This window comes from Poecilia reticulata, chromosome 1 (assembly GCF_904066995.2).
Source record: "Poecilia reticulata chromosome 1, P_reticulata-male-v2, whole genome shotgun sequence".
Classification (NCBI taxonomy): domain Eukaryota; kingdom Metazoa; phylum Chordata; class Actinopteri; order Cyprinodontiformes; family Poeciliidae; genus Poecilia; species Poecilia reticulata.
The window spans coordinates 23549668-23572722 of record NC_088830.1 but is presented as its reverse complement, the minus strand read 5'-3'; the positions used below and the strand labels follow the sequence as shown (position 1 = coordinate 23572722).

The 23055-nt window shown below is 38.6% G+C and overlaps 3 protein-coding genes across 7 annotated transcripts; 1 reads left to right on the top strand and 2 right to left on the bottom strand.

Moving 5' to 3' along the window:
• Nucleotides 1–1144: 1144 nt before the first annotated feature.
• rab3da (RAB3D, member RAS oncogene family, a) lies at nucleotides 1145–11817 on the bottom strand. 4 transcript variants are annotated; one of them, XM_008415630.3, is made up of 5 exons: nucleotides 11676–11817; nucleotides 7520–7753; nucleotides 4317–4435; nucleotides 2003–2127; nucleotides 1145–1859 (listed from the first exon to the last, which is right to left on the bottom strand). In XM_008415630.3, exons 2-5 carry the CDS (start codon nucleotides 7751–7753, stop codon nucleotides 1672–1674), a joined length of 666 nt encoding a protein of 221 aa, XP_008413852.1. In that variant the 5' UTR covers nucleotides 11676–11817; the 3' UTR covers nucleotides 1145–1671. The 4 variants fall into 4 exon arrangements, with proteins under 4 accessions (XP_008413852.1, XP_008413859.1, XP_008413866.1 ...); XM_008415637.3 differs by having other exon boundaries at nucleotides 7520–7756; nucleotides 11676–11815; XM_008415644.3 differs by lacking the exon at nucleotides 11676–11817 and adding an exon at nucleotides 7823–7972.
• On the bottom strand, nucleotides 11738–18178 carry pld6 (phospholipase D family, member 6). Of its 2 annotated transcripts, XM_008415620.3 has the most exons (5): nucleotides 18040–18178; nucleotides 16544–16722; nucleotides 16079–16308; nucleotides 13897–14164; nucleotides 11738–11828 (listed from the first exon to the last, which is right to left on the bottom strand). In XM_008415620.3, exons 2-4 carry the CDS (start codon nucleotides 16720–16722, stop codon nucleotides 13938–13940), a joined length of 636 nt encoding a protein of 211 aa, XP_008413842.1. In that variant the 5' UTR covers nucleotides 18040–18178; the 3' UTR covers nucleotides 11738–11828; nucleotides 13897–13937. The 2 variants fall into 2 exon arrangements, with proteins under 2 accessions (XP_008413842.1, XP_008413835.1); XM_008415613.3 differs by lacking the exon at nucleotides 11738–11828 and having other exon boundaries at nucleotides 13153–14164.
• LOC103468483 (transcription elongation factor 1 homolog) lies at nucleotides 18106–22834 on the top strand. The gene is made up of 4 exons (XM_008415601.3): nucleotides 18106–18241; nucleotides 18540–18676; nucleotides 18756–18826; nucleotides 21638–22834. Exons 2-4 carry the CDS (start codon nucleotides 18561–18563, stop codon nucleotides 21700–21702), a joined length of 252 nt encoding a protein of 83 aa, XP_008413823.1. The 5' UTR covers nucleotides 18106–18241; nucleotides 18540–18560; the 3' UTR covers nucleotides 21703–22834.
• Nucleotides 22835–23055: the final 221 nt, after the last annotated feature.

The following is a 23055-nucleotide window of genomic DNA, read 5'->3' as shown; positions in this document are numbered from 1 at the left end:
CAGAGCAAAGTTATGTCATAAAACATTGGCCCAAGCTAAGAGCATCTAGTGGAGTATTGTTCAAACAAATGCAAACCTGTATTTAACACACATGGCCTTTAAAGAAGAACATGTCGGAGAAAGCCATTGTTGAGAGAAAGTCAAAAGAGATGGTGTTTACAGTTTATCACAAGACATGTAGAGGACACGGCAAACACGTGGAAGAAGGAGCTCTGCTCAGATGAGGCCAGTATTAAATCTCATGCTGCGTGGTGGAAATCTAACACTGTAAATCTCCTTGAACACACCATGATGCTTTTCTTAAGCTGGGGCAAGAAGTCTGACTAGACGTAAAGAAAAGATGGAGGGAGATTAATACAGATTGATTTTGGAAGAAAACCTTTAAGTCTCACTGTCACTAATCTGGAAGTGAAATTAAATGACTTTAAATTTGACACAAAAGTCAAATCTGTAGTAAAGAAAAAAAATCTCAATTGCTAAAATCTACAGACAAAATTTTGAAAACATGATTTATGCTTTTATTCACACATTGTATTTTGGTGACAGAAAGGATTTCCTCTCTTGTCTTCAGCTTGTCCAAAAGGCAGGTCAGTCACACGTCCCTTCTGTCCTGCTCTGTACTAGCTTCCTGCGTACTACAAAGCTCATTTTAAAATCTGTTGCTTTGTTTTTAGATGTGCTTCAAGGTCTCCAACGTCAGCAGACCAGCTGCTCTAGATTGTTCCAAAGACATTACTGAAGTTCAGAGGCGACTGGGTTTTTGCCGTTGGTTGTTAAAAAAAACTAGTTTCAATGTAGTACAGGTTCCTTCACTGTCTTTTCTTACATTTGTTTTGAACACTTATGTTTTCACACTGTTGTTCACCACAGCATGAATCATTTACGAGTTGTGCCGTCGACCAGTTTTACACCCGTTTGCACTTATTTAGTAATTTTATTTATTCTTAATGTACAGCATCAGTTCAGAAAATGTTGCGTAATTTCTCTATGCATTACAAGGTCTTCTTAGACAACTAGCAGCTTCAGAATATATTTTTTTCCCTGGTTTGGGGGTCAATTTTAAACTATTTCAGATCATTTTAGCCACTTTCCTGTTGACAAAAAGTATGGCAGTACTTCACAAAAGTAAAACTAAGACATGATGCACAGATAGATTTTTTTAATGTCAACTTTAGGAGGCTACAAACCCGACAAATGAAACAGTAGAGTGGAAATTATTAAACACACATGACAAAAATAAGTTAGAGGCAGATGATGGCATCTTTTCAAAGCAAAGAGTTACATGCTTTTTACACAACGAGCACACCTGTTATAATGACATCCATATACAAGTTTGACCTCAACTTTCAGGAATGTTGGGGCTTTTCAGTGATGCATTTACACAAAACGGCCACAGGAGGGCAACGCAACACAACTAAATCCATGCTGATCTGGTTCGCTTCCTCCACTGCAACAGGTGCCGTCACCTACAGGAAACTGTTAAAGCAGGGATGTTATGAACAAAGGCAGAGAGGAAGCTCTTTGGCTTTATTGGATAACAGTCTGAGGAAATTATGAGGGATCTCTCGAACCGCCTCAAGGAGGAGGAGAAAAATCCAGTGAAGTTCATCTGCTTGGGTGTGTGAAGTGGAACCGGTCGAGAGGACTGCTCCTGTTAGCGCCGATCGGCTATCAGCAAGCACAGCCTCTCTGACTCGTGTCAGGCTTATCCTTCAAGGTGTCCCCCTTCTGAGTGACTGGCTGGCTGGTGTAACCGTTGACACTCTCGTTCATCTTCTCACAGATAAGGTCCACCAGCTTGTCGAAGACCTGCTTCACGTTGATGTTGTCTTTGGCGCTGGCTTCGAAGAACTGAAAACCTGTGGACAAATAAAGACAAAGGGGCGATGAATCAAAACTCATCAAGCGACAGACGGGTGATCTGAGTGCTCTTGCAAGATTAGATAAAAACAAATACAACGTGTGTGTGCGCGCATGTTTGCGTGTGTGTGTGTGTTATTACCAAGCTCTGTAGCCACTCTTTGGGCATCTGCTTTGGGGACTTGTCTGTCGTCTTCCAAGTCCAGCTTGTTGCCCACCATCACGACCTGAGCGCTGTCCCAGGAGTAGGTCTTGATCTGGGTTGCCCTGGGAAACAGCCAGAACATTTTCACAATTATTCTACTGCTGACCCAACATGGACACTCAAGAAAAGCGGATTTCAAACAATGAGACAATGTGGTTTTATTTGAGAACTATTTAAATCTGCCAATGAACAGAGTAACTAAGGGTCGCTAATCATTTATTTAGGAAGTAAGGCCCAATTTAATAGCACTTGCACCGATATCTGCTTCACCTACCTTAAAATTAATTTAACACCAGCTAGAAGGAAAAGTTACTGCAGACATATATTGGCATTTATGTATAAAAAGTCTGAAAATAAATTTGTTAATTCATTTAAAGTCATCAGTGTCACCATTGTTGGTACCTGTGATGTTAATACAAAGTACTGTTACTAAGAAATCATCATAGTCTTTTGTAGCATTTTACAAGGTTGGAGCGTGCAGAGAAATTGACCTTTGACCCTTCCTCTATGCCCGTAGTGTTTCTCAAAAGGATTTAGGCAATGAAAAAAAGAAGTTTTTGTCTGTCAAAACATTTTCAGTGTTCTGGAAATGTCAGTCAGTTTGTTTTTTATTTTAATCTGCTGGTATTTTAAAGAGTTTGCAATGCTATGATCTGCTGCAGGTTTCCAAGGGCTTTGGAAGAAAAACGGTCCCACAGCATCACAGAACCTCCACTGTATTTAACAGTGGGAATGAAACAAACATCCAAAACAAACATCCTTTGTTTTGTTTCCTCTGTCCATTTAAAATCAAATCTTATTTTTACACATCTGTAAAACATATGTGGGTGTTACTAATTTATTTATTTTCCATACCCAAAATCTGACATCCCAAGAAGACTCGTTATAAACCGAACATAAAATGAGTGATTGTAACCGGATTTAAGTGGGCAAATGCTAACAAGTTATGTTCATAAACATACAGGGATGTGTTCATTTTGAAACATTTCATTAGTTTCCTTAAAAATACCTTTGGACAATTACAAGGGGCCAACAGAATTGGGGACTGAAGTAAAAGTTAAAAAATCTAACAACCTAAGCTGCCGGTAACTCAGAACATAACGAGACATGTTGTGATTTTTAGCTCCATTTAATCACACTAATTTGTGTACAATAAATTTCTATTGCTATTTTTAGCACAATTTGACATCAACTAGGATGAGTTAACTGTGAACAGTCGTTTCACTTTTTTTTTTTTTTAGAAGGCATGGGGTTAATCAAAGAGTCGCTGTTTTAGCTTTAGACTATTATTGGTCTTCAATTTATAACAACCCTACGTTCTAAATTAATGAGATTAGAAGACTTTTGAGATAAGTTAGCAGAAGGTGAGTTATCAGTGACAGTGGAGCTGAATTTCCTTGGTAGGGTGGAAATACAGGGTACTTCTGCACATCTGTGCAAACTCAGTTACAGCTGGTTGATTTATAAAGTTATAGAAAAACTGTAGGTTTCCATCTTTTTCCATCTGTTCATCTGGAAATAACATTTCAAACCAGATTTTGTATGCATTATAGCTGCCTGTCGAACTGCTTTTCACTCGCCAAAAACAACAGGAGCATTTCCAAACAGCAGCAGCTGAGCAGCTGTAATCATTTATCAGTCTAGCATGGAACATAAACTCTGGTGTCCAGGCATTATTGGGAGCCTTGCACCTGCACCAATAAGCATGTTGTTATTAATGTCAATACAAGCAGGTGTTTGTTTCAAGATTGTTTTTTTATTTATTTTTTTTTAATGAAAATTATTACTCGGTCGATTTCTCTCTTGGTATTGTTAACGTGGCATAATTTCAACGAGTTATAAACATCAATTTAAAAAAAATAAAATAACTGAACTTTAATTTTTGAGATGCATTTCACTTAACGTCAATTTGCGTGATACATGTCGTACATAAAGGTACAAAAGGTGTGTGTGCAAAGCAAAGAAATTAATTATCCCAAAGGTCATCTAACTTGAAAAACATGTTCATCAGCAGAAACTAATGTACCCAGTGGCGCAACTACACATTATTCAGGTGGACGCGAAAACATAGATCGGCAATAAAATGCTGTGGTCTCATGTGAAAGTATAGTGTGTTAGTATTGTTTCTTTTGGCTAGAAACATGGCTGGTTTGAGTTGTTTTATATCGTTAAATTCAGCTAAAACAGGGGTTTTACCTGTCAATTTAAAAAAATTAAGAAAAATCTAACTATCCCGGAAAGAAGTCCTTACCAGTCCTGAACGGCACAGAAGGACTCCTGGCTCGTGATGTCATACATGAGCAGGAATCCCATGGCTCCCCTGTAGTACGCTGTGGTGATGGTCCTGTAGCGCTCCTGACCCGCCGTGTCCTGCAAACACAGGGTTTATTGGTAAGAATCGAGAATTTCATTTAAATAAAATACCAACAATCGCACCATCGCATCCCTCTGATTTCAGGACAAAAATACAATAAAAGCGACACAGAAAACAACGGTTAGCTGGTAAATAAAAGTTTGGATATTGATTTGGTGTTGCGTCACTGCTGCAAAAAGCGTTATTTCTGCTGAACTTTCCTTTTGTCAGAGGAAAGTATAACACCCAGAACAGAAGATTTAGCGCAGTTATCAGACGGGAGTCCTTGCCTTCCGCTAGCATTCAGTAATAGATCTGTCCCCGGTGTCAGTCTGCGCAGTAAGCACATTGGGCTCCGGCAGCTCAAACCCATGCATCTTTCATGAAGCCTGCCGTCTGGGGACAATGTTAAACATCAACTGTCATTAGCTCTGGAGCGCGAGAAATTACTTTAAATTCATGACAGGCAGCGACACACAAGAGGGCAAACAATGGGAAGCTCTACTTGTTCTGCTATTCCGTCTGCAGAGACTGACGAATAAAAAAAAGAAAAACTTCTCACCCACAGGTAAGTGCCATTAATTATCTCAAGTAAATTACAGTTTTGACACTCCAGAGACAGCTGCTTTTTGTGTCCCGTTTTGCTGACACAGAGACTGACAATCTTGTTGTCTTTTAAACAAGATATTTTTATGTCATAAATAAGAAGAAAAAAAAACGCTTTCTGAGAATCCAAGCCGCAGCTGTTCTTTCAGGGCTCATTGCTTAGCCTAATGTGAACATGAAATGCACATTTACACAGTAAAATATACACCAAACATGTAAAATAATCTCTTTCTAATGTAGACAGCAATGTTTTAATGGGCAGCATAATTGCAAAAATAAATTCAGAGTCCAGACTTCAGGAATAGTTTTTTTTTTGGCAATTCATATAAAAGCTCAACAATATTGAAGAATTAATCTAACACTAGGAGACAGTGGAATTGCTTGACATGCACTTGATGCATATAAAGAAATGATGATGAAGTAATCAAGTACATCACCTGATGTTCATTTGTCATAGATGTAGTTTACCCTTATCTACAGAAAAGAAAAGGCAAAGAGACACAGAACTGAAGAAAAATGGAGAAATGTTTGGCTGGGCCTGGAAAGCACTTCTAGACAGAGAATAAAATATTGGTTTAATATTTCCAGTTACTACCTGCAGGATCCAAGTCTCTTCACAAAATGATCCAAACAAATCCACTATAGTCATTAAACTGTCATTCTTCTTTTATGTTGTTTGAGAACCTCGCTACAAAATGCCCTCACTGCCTCAAACTTGTCAATGCCCACTTGCCATCAAAGGTACAAACTGGTAGAAAATGGCACAGTTGCGCTTTAATTTGTCAAGCTACCGGGTCGGTGCGGCTCAGTAAGCTGCAATATTGTCCGGTTTATTCGGGAGTTAATTAATTAAACTCTGTCTGGCCAGGCGGGGTTAAACCCAAACCTTAAAGGCGGCAATTTGGTAGTGCGGTGACAAAAGTGACGCGCCAGGACGTCAAACCTGCTTGTCGCAAGCACAACTGAAGGGGGTCCAGGATGGCGCCATAGGGATCGGCTGTTCGACGCGCTTTATACATGGGCCAACCTGTGTCACAATGCCGAGCGCAGTTACAACACTCTTCAGTGCAGAGCTTGTAACTGGGTGAAGAAGGCTTTAGTTAGCCATTTTCAGTGTTAGTACAGTGTTTAAAATCAATTCAGAGGAAGCATTGATATTTGAGAAGCTATTAAATAAAAAGATACTGTTTTCCACAGCATGTCCACAGTTCACTCTGGCAGGAAAAAAAAAAAAAACGAGAAACAGCAAAGAGACGGGAAGAAGAAAAAGGTGCTCTTTGTTACCCTTTTCAGCTTTCAGTCTCTGTTAGGGATCATGCTGGAAAACTCAGTTTTGACAAAGATCTACATTTTCTAGGGAAGAGTTGAAGTGTTTAGTACTATTAGTCGCGCCCAATTCTAATAAAATAGAATTTGTCACATTAACTCCATAATCATTTTGTTTTAAAATGACAGAAAACTCCCCCATTACAGCAAATGCTCTCTCGCTCAGCAGGTGACGACGCCTCTGCCCTGAATGTAAATCTTTAATGAGGATTCGCAGCAGGAGGACTAGGAAAAACATTATTTTATCTTGTATGCTGTATTTTTATACCTTGTTATATTATAGTTCATAAAGAGAAATTGAGTAACATATCTACAAAGCTTTGCAAAAATGAAAATTACCCCCCCCAAAAAAAGAAAAATTAAATAATACTGCTTTGACAGTATAAACTAGACCACAAAATTTGTGTCACTGTCTATATAAAAACCCATCCGTACACGTTGTTAAAATAAAGTTGTTCACTTTTTCTCAGAACTAAAACTGAAGTGAATGCAACAGGAGGGGAAAAAACCAAGAGAAACATTCCCCAGGAAAACCAATATTTTTTCCTGAAACCGTTTCTAGCATGTCAAAATCTTGAAGCAGCATTCTTGTTTTGTTGAGTTTTGACTCTTACCTCTAATGTCAGTGCATCAGCTTCGTACATGTTTTAGTTGATGTACTTTAGGTTTGCATTCTGCGTTTTTGCTTGGATGAGATATTTTAGAAACACTGCTGAATAAATGTTTTCACAACACATCTAATAAAAAGCAGTGTTCAGTCTCTATTTGAATTTTTCTTTTTAATTTCTGCAGGGAAGAAAAAAGAAAAAAAAAACACTTTCCCTTGAAATGAAACAATGTAAAACGGGATTTGGTGTTCCAACATTTAATTAATTTGAAATAGTTTGAATCAAATCCTCTTCAAACTTGAAGAGGAAAAAAATAAACATTTATTTGTCGTTTCTTCGTGCAGTTACTCAAGAGCTTCTGCACCTGGTTTTGTAAATAGTATGAAGGGATCGACAAGGAGGTGAAGCATTGAAAAGGAGAAAGAAATTAAAAATGTAGCAAAATGGATGTGTAATTTTTTTTTTGCACGTTAAAATGAGTCGTCCTACTATTCCTTCTAACACATAACAGGCAACTGATAACCAAAGGCAATTTCTAGGGCCTTTACTTCATCATCTCACCCAGATCTGGAGCTTGACCCTCTTGTCGTTCCTGTAAATTGTCTTGACTTTAAAGTCGATGCCCACTGTGCTCACAAACGCCGAGGTGAAGGAGTCGTCTGCATAGCGAAACAGGAAGGAGGTCTTTCCCACGCTGCTGTTGCCGATGATCAGCACCTTGAACATGTAGTCAAAGTTCTGGTCGGCCGCGTCCCCCTGCTCCTGGCCGACCCCGGGGTCCCGGGCTAGCGCCATCTGCTGAACGACAGCAAAATGAGGACAATCCCACATTTGCCAGCAGGATACAGATATGTTCATGGTCACCTTGGTTAAGTTTCCATGGCTCGTCAGCTGCAAAACAAGCCCTAATCAACACTTACACAACTCTCTGCAAGACGGCTGAAATGAGAAAAAATTTTCAGCTGCTGCACCGTTTGTTTTTGCACCACAAGCTGTCAAAACGTCTTACCTAGCGGGGCTCAAACCTGCTGATGATCAGGTAATCAAGTGCTTTTAATTGGCAGCACCTGTCAGCTACTTGCCTTATTAATTACTCTGAAAGCCTTTGTTCCCATTTTTTTTTTTACCTTTTTGGAAATTTTTGTCACATAAAAGACAGATTTTGGCATGTTTTGGCAGAATTTAATGTAATAGAGCGACACAAATTGCAGTTGGTGAGTAAGAGTAAAATACTGTTTTTTTTGTGTTTTTTTTGCTTTTATATAAAATAAAATCTGAAAAGAGAAGACGGCATTTGTATTAGGAATGCACCAATGTAGACATTTGACCTAATATCGATACTAAAAATTACTATTGCCTTTAGAGCCAATAACAGATATTTAAAGATATTATATACATTTCCCTACCCTTCTGAGATCATGGAAAAAAAAAAACACATCTAACATTTCACAGAGCTCCGTTTAATCTAAAAAAATGACACTGCTCAACTATAAACCTACCAAGATGTTGCTGTGAACCTGAACTCACCGGTCAGATAAAAGGATCATTAATAAGTGCAGCTGCAAAGAGACCCATGCTAACTCTGAAGGATCTCCAGCAATCAACAACTCAAGTGGATTGAGGATTGCTGGTGAAAGGAGACGTGCGCTCCACAAATTTGGCCTTCATTGAACAGTGCCAGGAAAAAGCTTTTTTTTTTTTTTTTTTTTTTTTAAAGCTGTAAGAAATCTCATTTGCAGTTTGTCACAGCAAACATGTGCTCTGGTCAAATGAAACTAACATGAAACATTTTCTTCTATATGAAAAACAGCATGTTCACACCATCCCCAAATTAAAACCTGGGGGTGGCAGCATCATGCTGTGAGGATGCCTTTCTTTAGGAAGAACAGAGAAACTAGTCATTTATTAATGACAACAGCTGGATCTAGATCCAGATTTGCTCCATAAAGAAAAGACAAGAATTGTGAAAATGTCCTTAAAAGTCTTGATTCGTTATCCTTTATAGCTGATATGTTGTGCGCTGAGGTTTCGGCAATCTTCTATTTGAGAATCACCTTGCTGGTGGCAAGAAGGCGTTTCATATCTACCCAACTGTTCTTTGGTATTTTTCCAGATTTAGCTAAAGCAATTGGAGCAAACTGAGACAGGTCGTTAGTGAAAAAGATCCTTTTAAGATAGCCTATCTGACTGGCTGTCAGTTATGCGTAGACAACACTGGATCATCTCTCTGTGGCGTTGTAATGTGTAAGGGATCCATAGTGCAAAAAACTCCTCTAGAAAAGATGTTATACTGGTGTAAAAATGGGAGAAACTGGAGCGAGTGTTAAAAGAAAAACTTTGAGAGATCTTCAGAAAATCTGAAGGAACATCGTTAATAGTTTTCTAAAAAAAAAGAAGACAAAAGCACACTGTAAGCATAGCAGTAAAATAACAGCATTAAATTATCATGGTATTTTGCTGTATAGAAATACTAAACATGACATAACATTTAGGAGAAAAACTACTAAAAGTCTCACATTTCCATTGTCAATGGGAGAAAAATAAGCCAGAGGAATCCCAAAAACTATGGGAGTACTGAAAAAAACCATTTTCCACTGAGCCACATGTCAGCAGATCAAAAGCTGAGGAGTTTTTGAGGTTATACATTCAGGTTTGTCCAATAGGAACAGCTTGTTTCTGCAGCAGAGCTGTGTCATTCTTTCTCACTCATACATTGTGATGCAGCTTCTGGCTCTTTAATAAATAATCAAACACATTTTTTGTTTTTTACTTTTTCAAAATATATTTTAAATATTAACTGTCAAAGACGCACTGATTTAAATTTATGACACGCCCAAAAAGTTTCTTTTTAAAAACACAATGACAAAATGTAGGAACAATATTTAGAAAAATTTAAAGCCAACCTTCTTTGCGACCTCATTAGTAAGTTAAAGGGGTAGTATGTATTTTCCCATTTCATAGAATGACCAAGTAACTATGCTACTTTCAGTTAGTATAAAAAATGCTGCATGAATCAAACTTTTAAAAAAATGACTTTACAATTTGATGCCTTGAAATTGGCCTCTGTCTCTTTAAGAAGCTCCTACTCTTACCGACACTCCGCTTTAGCACATCACCACGACAATGCTTCTCATTATACCGTTAACAGCTGCTCTTAGAGCTAGACCGAGAAGCAGTTTGTACGCTGAGCTCAGCAGACTCACAGTTCCACCAGGTGTTTTCTAGTGCTGCTGCTGCTAGTCTGATGGAGCTGAGCAGGGAAGTGCTCAGCTCAGCTGGGTACTGCAGCTCCAAGGAGGAGCTTTGTGATAGCAAGCATTTAGGCAATCTTGAACATAATACCCTCCCTTTAAGAGGAGAGATAAAGTCAGTTGTGGTCAGCGCCCCCTGGAAGTAACTTTCGTAAAATATGCTCATTGATCAGAATGACATCAGAGTTTTCAGTTTCCAACAAATAGCTCACCGGTCAAAGCCTATCAAGAAGAAAATTGCCTACACAAGCTGATTTTCTCTAAAAAAAATGACTGGAATTGCAAACTTTTATATCTGCAGTTCCAAAGCATTACCAAAAAACAGAGATTTGCCAAGAAACACTGGACATTTGAAAGTCTGTGCATTGAGGAAGAGCTCTCTGAGAAGTTTTTTTTTTTTTTTTTTTTGGATGCGAGTAACAAGTCTTGTTTGGCAGTGCCCACTTTGCGGCTTTGGACCGACTCGATACGGGCAAAGTTAATGACTGGTGGAATAAATGTCTGTCTGTCTTCCTGCTTTTCCTTTCTGAGAGATCATCACTGGGCTGTAAATCACATCCAGGGCGTGCTCCCTCCACAGTACCTCTCATTATCAGTCACCCGCCGCTCCCTCCGTCCATTTGTCACATGAAGTCACCACATAAACTTATAGCATCTGTAGGCACTGAGTGGTGTGCTGTGGGCAACACATCCTCTTAACCTCTGTGTGCATTTCATCCATCACCCACTGACATTCCCACTCAAACCTATACACAAACACACACCCACTGTCATCCATCTCCCTTAACTTGGCCATATTCATCCATCTATGCATCCCCTCCTTGTCATAAGCCACCCATATCTCACCCACTCTCTCCTCCCCTCATCCCTCTGCATCATAATGAGGCTGAACCATCCATTCATCAGCAGCCCACCCCCTCCTTCGTCCCAGAGGAACAGGATGCTAGTGCTCCTCCCTGGCTGGCTGCTGATGGGATCTCTGGAGACCAGCTCAGCATTACCACTTCCAAGATCCTGGAGGAGGCGGATGGGCAGCGTGCTGCTGCTGCTGCGCACACACACTCAGCAAAACACCCCGTGCCCACGCATGCGCCTACACATCAATGAGCAGCAAACTGTTGGAAGGACGGTTTTTGCAGTTAGTTTAGTACAAAGAAGGCAAGTCTTTCCGCATGAAAGCAAACATGCCACACCGAAGCCGCTTTAGATGGTAAATCTAAAGAAACTGCTCTAACGAGAGCAACTTATCCCACTTTCTAACTTTTAAACGACTACAAATGTCCCCGATTTTCTACAAGTTAAATCCGCAAAAAGTTATCATTAAGTCGAAACACGTCTCGTGGCTATGCTTCATCTAGTCTGGCTGCAACAGAGCACCATATGGTATGGTAGCACTACAAAAACAAACAACAAAACACCTCGACTGCATCCCCGACTCGCTGAAACACACGTGAACGCAACTTTACCTTGGATGTCGTTTATGATCTGCACTTCTCCGTCCTTCTCCACAAGCCGCCACCCGAGAGCCGAAAGTTGCGTGCTGCTATCGGCCGCTCCAGCTCAGGTGCTCGCCTCCCGGATCGCCACCCCGGTGCCTGTGCCTGACACTGGGGCATCCACTGTGTAACGTGTCAAGTTAGACAAAGAAAAAAAAAAGAGAAGAAACACTTCCGGTTGGAGCTCACAAAAATAAAAGGCTTGATCAAAGAGGATAACAAATGTTTTCTACGAATGAAAAACTGCACACATCTTAACATCACACACACGTTTTCCAAATTTGTCTCTGTTCTTCAGAGAAAAATATCTTGCTATAAATTGAGATCCAAGTTATGTCTAAAAGGTAGGTGGGCCACGCCTGAAGAGAAGGGAACAAAAGGATACCAGATAGCTCCAGATCTGGGTAGACCACCCCAAAATTATACTTGGATAAGAAGTATAATATCACTCAAGTAAAAGAAAGCACAGTGTAGTAAAACTATTTCTAAAAGGTTTTTTTTATATATAAAAGGTTGCTCAAGTAAATATAACTATACCCATCACTGTATAGGTCAACTGTTATGTTTGTCCTCTTTGCCTACTGCTTGAAAGAAAGCAGGTAAAGGGTTAGGAAGCTCTTTTTAGTCAGCAACCATATGGAGTGTCCAAAGTTGCTGAATCAGCACATGTCCAGTTAAACTGGCCTACTCTCCATGGAAGTCCAAAGGTGCTGCAGTTCATAAAACAGATAAAATATAATTTTTTTTGTTATTGATCAACAGCAATTTTAAAGAAATATATCAGTAGTTTATTAAACGAATATCCATTTTCTGTCGCTTATCCAGGGTCGGGTCGCGGGGGCAGCAGCTTCAGAGGGGAGGCCCAGACTTCCCTCTCCCCAGCCACTTCTTCCAGCTGCTCCAGGGGAACCCTAAATTAAATAAATATTCAAGTGGATATGTCAAGCTCTGAGAACTACTTCTTATTGTAAATAAGTGGCATTTTTTTTATTTTTTTTTATTTTCTGTTTTAACAGCAGCATATGGGAGGTTCTTTTTTCACTACAGTATACCATTTATGGTCTGAGTCAAGTATTTTTGGGTGAATCCACTATTATAACATTTCTTATTAACTGTAATCCAAATCCAAGATAAAATCAAGCCACACTAAAGAATGGAAGAAAAATCCACATTTTCAGTCATTGTCATCGACATATGTGGTCAACATTTGTTTTGAAGGTGCTCTCTTGGTACATGACATTTAGTAAACTTCAACATTGTTGAGCAGCAACCTTTACCCACACCCATGACCTTTCTGTTAAGCCGACGGAGCCTGACAGAGCGGTGGTTTTAGAAAATTACCGCTGCAAGGATGTCAATATTTAAGACATGATCTTTAAAATACAAAAAGTAGGACAAGCAGATTCTTTCTTTCTTTAAAGTGTTGGCTGAGTGAGGACAAGCAGAGTCAGGAAAAGTCAAATGTTTCATGTTTAAACAAGGTCCCCTCTACACATTGAAAATCCACGAGCAATGGTGCACACAAACAATTCGGAACAACATAAAACACGTTACAGCGACAGCAAAAAAATCAACTGCACCTGGTAGAAAAATGATGCAAGACTGCTGCACCGAGCCTCCAGTCAAAACACAATAAACGTACATTTTTTACAGCCAGCGCAACTCAGTGCTGAACATATATGAAGGTTTCCATAAAAACAATAAACCAACTAGTATCCACAGTTGTATTAAATATACAGCAGAATGCTATCACATAAAAAACCTCAGCTCTTAGATTGTCAGATCCAAGAGCTAAGAAAAAATTAAACGTGTGACATGGTATAAAAGTATAAAAAAAATTGTAGTTAAATCAACAGCATATATTTATCTATATTGAAACAATAGGGATTCAGTTTATTGGTGAAAACATTGTTTTAGAATACTGGAACACCATCTGTAAACTAGTCCATTGGTTAATACCTAAACTGAATTGTTTTTCAGCGACAACAAAAAAAAATAAAATACTAAAACAATCCACAACAAACTGTAAAGTAAATGCTGACTGAATGATTAAACAAGTCTAATTCCCTTCAGAGTTTCTCAAAATCATTTTAACTTGACCGAGTTAAAATGAACTTGACTCAGTGAACTTAAAAGTAAACACACCAAGAAAAGATCTACAGGGTAAGCTGAATAAACAAATTTTGCTCACACATCTCCATCTGTCAGTGAAACATCACGGCTAATCACTTATTAGCGCTTATAGGATAGGGCTGGATCATTAAGCGCCCATATCTGGTTGAACTCCTTGATGAAGGGTTGAACCAACTTTGCCTCCTCCGTGATGATGATGTTCTCCATGTTGCTCTGCACTGCTGTCAGCGTCCAGTTGAGAGAGCCGGTGATGAGCAGGCGGCCATCCACCACTGCAAACTTGTGGTGCATGTGCACAGAGCCAGCGTCACATCGCACGCAGACGCCTACGGCGAGAATGTTGGACAAGGGAGAAAGCCACGGAACGTGAGGGAAACCTTTCATATTTGCATTCGTCACATGTACAGTTGTGATGTACAGTTGTGACAGTTTGGATTTGTGTTTTCAGTCATTGAGATTGGCTGTGCAGTTTTTTTGATTACTCAGTTATTGTATCAATTATTCCACATAAACCTATACTTTAATGTTAACCACGTAGTTAATAGTAGCACACGTAGTATATATCTGCAAGCCCTTAGAAAAGACCAAACACAAAAAACACAACTAAAATCTGAATGGGTTGAATTCAAATCAAATTCAGCTCGATTGGACTAAATTTTCGTAAATTTGGAAGATCTCTGATTGGCTGACATTTCCATTTAAAACCAAATTCGTCCACTACTCGCATGTACCTTCGGAAAGGTCTGAAAATTAACAAGTCCAATGGACCCTTTCTCTTAGGACTGCGGGATGGTTAAAAAGAAATCAGTATTGTTCAAAAATCCTAATCAGTAGATCAAGCTTTTTAAAGATAAACTGCACTTGCTGCTTCCCTGCTTTAGAATATTTGTGCGCTGAGAAGTTTATGGCTCTCTGGCTGCAACAGTAACCCAAGTCATTACCCTTCTACCACCAAACTTTATGAGGCTCTGCTGTTTCATTGAAAAGGCCTCTGTGTGTTATCAATACCAGAAGTGTGGAATCAGCTGTGTGTTGATTCACAAAGAGCAGATTTCATACCAAAACCCCAGATAGTAAAGAGTTTGTACTTTCTATTTGTCATGACTGTATTTTGACAAACACCAGACTACTTCAATCAAACTGCTACTGCAAAATGAATGACCTTATGGTGGACCCAGTGGCATTCAGCGAGAATAAACAGCTTTTGCAAAACAAAATATGGAACAAGAGCTTAATTTTCCTCGAGCCAACTTAATTTTCCTGACGTTTGCATTCAACATTCACTTAGGCACACACAAACACACACTCAGAAACACTTTGCCTAATAACATTTGCTGTCTGGTTGCCAGCTTTGTACTTACTTAATTCTAACCCGACCATATGCAGTGACAGTGATTTATTAAATGCAGAAGGGGCTGAGAGACAGAGTGAGACAGCATGAGTCACACATGTGATACAAATCCTTCAAAGCACTATTAATCTGAGTCATTGAAGGGCTTGTAGAGGCAACCTCAACTAACCCCAACACCCCCATTATCTCACTGCTCGCCATTATAGATCATGTGGGACTTACTGACAATGATACTTCAGGTCTGAAAGCCTGGAGCGAGCTCCTGTTATTGAGTAAGACTAGCGTCATGCTTGCTGTATCGTCAACTAAATGTGTCTATAATGGTGTTAAATAGGTTCAGAGCAACCTTTTATTATACGTCTAAAATGTTTCTACAAGGGTGTCATGACTCTATATATACGACATTTCTAACATTTTGTGGTGGGAGGACCCTTGGCCACAATTCATTTCAATTTTTATAGCAACAGTTTACAATAAACTGAAGCACAGAAAAGACAATTCTATTTGTATACACTTAAGTTTATATTAATCAAGTAAAGTATACATTCATACTTTATTGATCGGGGTTACGAGAGAAATCTCTTGTTAAAATTCCAAACTTTCCAGATTCTAATAAGCCGAGTTTCCTGTTCCAAGTACAAAAGTTAAACGTGAATTCCCCAGAAGATTTTTGCTACCGAGTTCACACTTCCAACAAGATACTTGCAAAACTACAGGACCGGCAGATGGATGGAAAAGTTAACAAATACAACTTATTTTTAGCTTTTATTCGGAAATGGAAACCAAAATAAATTGAGCAAATAATTCTAAAGGATAAGTTACTACATGGAAAATAAATTTGATCATAATACAAACAAAAAAAAGAGTGTAAAAACAGTGTTTCTCTTACCAGCCTTGCGAAGAACTCCTATTTGTGAACCTGTGATGGCAGAATAGTCCTTGTCACTAAGGACTCGGATAGTTACGCCCTTGCTGTGTAACAGGAGCACGGCTCTACTCATATCCATGTTTGAAAAAGAAAAAACACACAGGTCCAGTGAGGAGGAGGCAGAGAGGATGTGGCGGAGGAGACAAGAGAAAGACGTCTCTACACCGTGTGGCAGTGGACAGAAACATGAGCTGGAGCAGAAACAAAGAAGCAAGTCAGAGGCCTGTGCTAATCCATACATCTCCTGCTACATGCAAATGCACTGACGTGACAACATAGGTTTTCAGAACTGTGAAACTCTCAAAACTTAAAATTCACCAAAATGGCTTCAAAAAGTCAAATGTTGAGAGTAAATTATGAAAATCTAATGTATTCTTCATATGTTCAGCTTGTGAGATAACACTAATTTCGTCACGTTGGTCTTACCAAGCAGAATTTTCGCTAAACAGGTGCTCCACACAAGACACCTTTGAGGGGAAGAAGAGGACCTTGTTGAGGGTTCTTCTGCGCCTGCAGCGACCAAAGACCCAGCCAAGCAGCTCCAGACTGAGAGAGAGGGCCACCACTCCCAGGCCAACAACCTTCACACTCCACATCAGTGACATCTAACTCACATAAAAAAAATTCAGTTAAGTCCAGTCATCTTCTATTAATCTTCTTTAATCAGGATAACAAACATCTGGTATAAGAATATAACTGTTTTTTTTTTGCTGTGCATTACAAATAGTATTTTCAAATATAGTTGAATAAACTGTAGAAATTGCAAATGTACTTCTGTAGAAGAATTACAAAGGAGCCCTTTTAGTAAGATTCTCTCAGTTAACAGCACAGTGGTTGGAAACCTTTTTTTTTTTCCTTCACATTTTGTCATGTTACAACCAAAAATTGAGTGTATTTTATTGGGATTTTATGTGGTAAATCAACGCAAAGTAGTGCATAATGGTGTGTTATAAGGAAACAGATTTTTCTTTTTTTGTCAACAAGAAAATTGCTATGTGTGGCGAAAAACCGACGCTGCACATTACCCTGAATATGCTAATGATGAAAAATAGCGGTGGCATTATCATGCTGTGCGGATGCTGAAAACATGGCAGCAAAAGACTTGAGACCGGGCAGAGGTTCAATTTTGAGCAGGAAAATGGTCCTAAACAAACAACCAGAGCGGCAGTAAAATGGTCTAGAACAAAGCACATGAATCAGAATGGCAACATCAAAGTCCAGACACATAAATCAAAGCGGGAACATGTGAAAAGACACAATTTCCATTAAATCTAACTGGCTTGAGCTATATTAGGAAGAGAAAAATGTCAGTCTGTAGATGTGCAAAGCTCATAGAGATATGCTCTATAGTAATTGCAGCTGTAATTGCAACAAGTTGTCATCGCAATGGCTGACTTGAGGGGACTTGTCAATTTAAATATTTGTATTTTTTCCTTATAATTCACAAACATACACTGCATTGTCCATTTTAATCACATAAAATCCCATTAAAACATTGACATTTGTGGCTGTAATATGAACAACTATGAAGGTTTAAGGGTGTAAGCATTTTGTAAGACTTTGAATCTTCTCACAAAGGTTTTCTAATATTTTATTTCTCTACTATTATGCAGTTTAAATACATATTTAAACATTAATAATTTAAATAAACTAGTTCTTATTATAACAGCATAATTGAAACACAGCTGATATAGAACACCTTGATGAACGCTAAATGTATTTACAACACAATTACTGATTTGTCAGTTAGCTAAGCTAGCTGACAAAAGCTAAATGATAAACTGATTACGGTAAAGCAGGAAGTTTCTAAACAGCGCAATATGGCAAGGTCAGTGTGACGGGAAAGTTATAAAAACGGAGACCTTGTGGAACAAGTAAGGGTTTAGCAACAGTTTCAAGTCAAAACAAGAAACAAACCAAACCTGCTAGAGTTTCTGTCGCCACCATGCGGGAGAAAGACTTGTCAGGTGCTGCCAATCGATGTGACTGTCGTCTCAGACAGCCAATGGGAGATCGTGACGTAAACGCTATCCTCCAATCACTTCAATCGAACCGTTGTTGGTACGGTGACTAAAGGAACTGTTTTGCTGAGCTCTCCAACGTGTATATTCAGCCTGAACTCAGGTAAATACGATTAAACTTACTCTAGTTAAATTGTAACTGTCACGCAGTGTTCCGTTGTTGTTAGTAAATGAAAGCACTGGAAAAGTAATTTTCTTTGAAAAACATAGTCGACGTGTCTTTTATCCTGAGGTGAATAAAGTTGTCAAGTCAACAAACATGCTAATGCTAGCCTGCTAAGTTAACAGCATGGAGTATTGAAATTATTTGGGGCCCGTTGTAGTCATTAATAAGGTTGTATGTTCTCTCATATTTGGAGATATCTTCTTTGAACCTTTTTTGTTTTGTGTTGCTCGCACAGACTTTATAAAGCTTGTGTAAAATGGGTCGACGCAAGTCTAAAAGAAAGCCTCCTCCAAAGAAGAAGATGACAGGGGATCTGGAAACTCAGTTCACCTGCCCCTTCTGCAACCACGAGAAGTCATGTGATGTCAAAATGTAAAACACTATACGTTCATCTGATCTGAAGTTCTTTTGATTTGTTTCGGCTGGGTTCTAACTTGTCTCATTGTTACAGGGAGAGAAGCAGGAACACTGGAGTAATATCATGCTCTGTCTGTTTGGAGGAGTTCCAGACTCCCATTACCTGTATCCTTTTCACCAAGTGGATTATAGCTTGGTTGTTATGGTCCTCTTCTTAAAAAGAAACAAAACAGTAGTGATTTGAAGAACCACTGCTGACTTTAATGTGTTTTTTCATTTTATAGTGATGGGAAATTTGACTCGTTTAAGAGACCTGGTTCTTGTGCTTTGGCTCTTTAAAAAAAGCCATCGTTTTCTATTCCCATATGGATCCTCAATTTTTTTTGTTTTGTTTTGTTCTTAAATTAACATCTTATTTTAAAAAAAAATAACATTAAATAAATTACTCATTTACAAAACATTCATTCTATTCAGTGTTTGTTATTTTTTAAATTGATTATTATACTCCATGGAACACAGTGCTGCAGAAAATACATTCTAGAAGAGGCAGCTTGAGATTTTAACCTTGTATACTCTACAGTCTGCTTTTGCTAATGACGCAATTTAAATAGCATCTAAATTTAACATCTTCCTCATATTTCTAATTTTCTCACTTTTCCAGCTTGTTGTCTTTTATTCATTGTTCTGTCTCACTCCATAGCATCTCCCTCCCGCCTGTTTCCTTCTCTCTTTGTGTGTGTGTGCTGTGTCTGTAGCCCGCTGCCCCTCCCATTCCTGCTCAGAGAGGCCACATATCTGCTGTTTGTGATAAATATTACAAGGAAGGGGGGGGGGAGGAAAAACAGCAGCTCTGATCCTTTTCTACATATGCAGAACTGGTTCTTTGAGTTGGTTTGTTTATGATCTGCTTGAAGATTGGTTTGTTTTAATGCGGGAAGAGGTCTGAAAAAGGGTTGTTGTTTTGTTTTTTATGTTGTTGTTGAAAAATTCATTTAGTTCAGCCCTTCACTGGTTATTGCCTCCGTCTATCCACCTCGTGGCTGGAACCCGTCAGTCTGCTCTAAACCCACCAAGCATCGAGTAAACCTTTGGATTTTGCGACAGGTTGTCAGTTGTCCTCCTCCATCAAAGATGGTGGATTGCTTTTCTGGTGCCTTGGTTTTATGAAGCAGGTTTAGCCTTTTTCGGTTTTCTTAGAGATCTTGCTGAAGATTGTGCTCAAACGGTTCAATGAAGCTAGCTAATCAAGTCAGTAAATCAACCCGGGGTTACTGACGGTGGATATCTGTTCGCCATATAAAACAGGTGGAGCTGCAGTAAAAAGGACTTAACCAATGTAGCCGCCGTATCATTAAAGCGTGAAACCTTCTACCATTTTGTCAGGAATTTTATCATTGCTGTAAAAACAATCCCAACTGCTTTAAACCTCCCTTTGCACTAAATGATCTATCAAGGTGGAAATGTTTAAATCGAGCAGGTGGAGATACTATAAATGCCCAAGACTAAAGCATGCTGTGGTTGTTTTGTGACGTTAAACAGTTGTTAAAAGTTATAAGTACAAACACAAGTGTAGTAACACATGATAAACTCCAGCTCATGATGAATGAGATCTTTAAAGACGGAGGCATTTTAATTGATTGCTGGTTTTTAATCCTCAGCTTCCAGCATAAACTTTCAAAAAAATCATCCTCAGTTTTTGGTACATTTCAAAACGGCATCACTCGTTGAGGAGAAGAATAAAGGAGCGTAAGCAGTTTGTGTTCATGCACAAACTGCTTGTCATTGTTCTCTTTTTAAATGTACATTCTGAGGAGACTCATTGGTGGGAGAGCCGGTCCTTTTGTTTCTAATTCGGAAAGCTAACTTGCTCTATTGTTTAATTTAGATGAGCCCAAGTCCAGCCCTCAAAAGCTACTATCCTGCAACTTTTAGATACAAGTGGCTGAAATTGTCTCATCAGAATATCATTCAGCTCTGCAGAGGCCCAGTAATGAGGCATTCATTTGATTCAGGTGTAGAGGAGGCATGCCTCTAAAAGTTTCAGGATAGTAGCTATTGAGTAAGTTACCATGGTAACAGATCTAGATAAGCTGTTGACCAATTCAAGCAGAACATGAGTTTACCTTGATAAACCACTTTCCCTGCTTTGTAGCTTAGGCCTCTGATCTTGTAGTTAGGAAATTATTTTTGGCTGAATCGCGATCGCCTCATAACAGCTGGCAGCCTCTGACAAAGTGATCGTAATAACATCTACCCCACAATAACACTGAGTTCCCCACTTATTCTGTAATTTAACATTCTTCTACTTCAGGTGAGGGAATTATTCCTGCTGATATTTTCCCAACCTTAATTAAAATAACTTGTGTTTTAATCAATTTTATAAAGATAAGTAATTAAATATTTGTACGTTTCCTGCATAATTTCTGCTAATTTCATTCCAAATTATTTTCCAGTTGCTTTCTAACACGCGCACGCACACACACACACACACACACACACACACACACACTCCATTTTGATTCTGATTTAGACCTGTTGACTATCTCTGGGTTATGACAAATTATGACCCTGATCACATCAAAACAACCCCAACACCTCCTGCTTTTTCTTTTTTTGTGTCATTTAAGCACATTTCTCTGCAGCAGAGGCCGCTTATAAAAGGGGAGTTCTTAGGCTATTAAAGCTGCTATGAAATATTCCTCTGTCCACTATCAATAAGTGTAAACTTATGTTTTTTTTGTTGTTTTTTTTATATACTGAAATAAAGAGTAAATCTGCAGCTAGATGGTACTCTCTGACATCTGTTCACAGATTCAGAATAATTAGGATTCTATCGATAATTAAGCATGTTCTACTTTTAAAGCCTAAGAAATGGATTGGAAGCAGAAGTACTTTAAAATATTTTAATTGCAGTATTTCTTGTCATATGTTTAGCACTTTGTAGAATTATCTTTTCCTTAATCAGATTCTTCTCAGATCTGTCGGAGCCTGTAGATGTGTACAGTGACTGGATAGATGCCTGTGAAGTAGCCAATCAGTAGTCCTCGTGGAGCTGGACGCGCCTCAGGAAGCTGGAGAGGTCCAACACGCGTTAATAGGGCCGCGCCTATTCAGATCATGCTGCTTCAAGGATACAGTTGAAACGTTGAACCGTGATATTTTGTGAATTTTTATGGTCAGTAAAGACATACAACTCTGGTAGCAGCGGCCTCGCTTCAGACTCTTCAGCAAAAACCTTGTTTGAGAAAAACAACTTTCATTCTGATCAAGTTTATTGTAAGATAGCCTACGACTTTAGCTTTAAATTAGATTTTATATAATTTTTCTGTGCAGGGTACCTTGGCTTTTCCTTGATACGGCAGGGCGGTTTTGTTTTTAAATGTAATGTTTGGTGGCCCTGAAACAAATGTTTGCTTTTTAGATATTACATTTTGAAATAAAGTAGGAATCGAGACATTTACTTTATCCTAACTGCTAGATATTGCAGATTCATAGTTTATGCAAAAAGTGCATAATTTGAAGAGGTCAAGTCCTTGCATTTAATTGTGAGATCAAAAAGTACTGGATGAAGTGTACTAAATTAACTCGCAACGATCAATTTATGCAAAGGTTTAAAAATTCAAGCTCTGCAGCTTTTTCATCTTAATCCCTCTGCAGGATCTCTTTGAATTGCAACATTGTCTTATTTACTGTATTAAAACTTGGAGCAGGTGGGAACTTAAAATGGATTTAGATGGAATTTAGATAAATGATGCTTTGAATTGGTAATTTTTGTCTTAAATGCTGCAGATTGCCAGTTAGTTTTTGTATAAATAAAGTAACCCATCATTACCTCTCGAGAGAGCATGATATCACCAGTTTTCTTCGCCACCACGACACAACACTGTTACAACACTCTGCCTCATCTTAAAGTACTGCAGGTTTAGGTCATCCAAACACAATAAAATGACTAAATGCAGAATAAAACCAGTTAAGAGGTAATTAGTTAAAGGTTCCTTATCCTTCACTTCATTGTTTTTGCTGGTTAGATGAAAGAATCTTGCCCTAAAATAGGGAAATTCAGAAAAGAGTATTTTTGCTTTGCTGAAATCTGTAATGCTGGTTGATTTTAAATGAATTTAATTGTAATGTTTTCAACTGTGATCAGTGAAATAAAGACTTCTTACTTGATGATATTCTGGTGTTTACTTTTACACGGAATCAACAAGATTTTGCGCATTCGAGCTGTTATTTTGTTGAGGTGAAATGATCGTACAGCTTTTAAGTTTAAAAATATTAAAGCACAACTTAGAACTTTATGGAAATGTTTTCTGATCCACACAAGTTAAAAAAAAATATATATATATATAAACCATCACTAAAATTTGGATAAATGTCCTTGAGCAAGTAGCTGA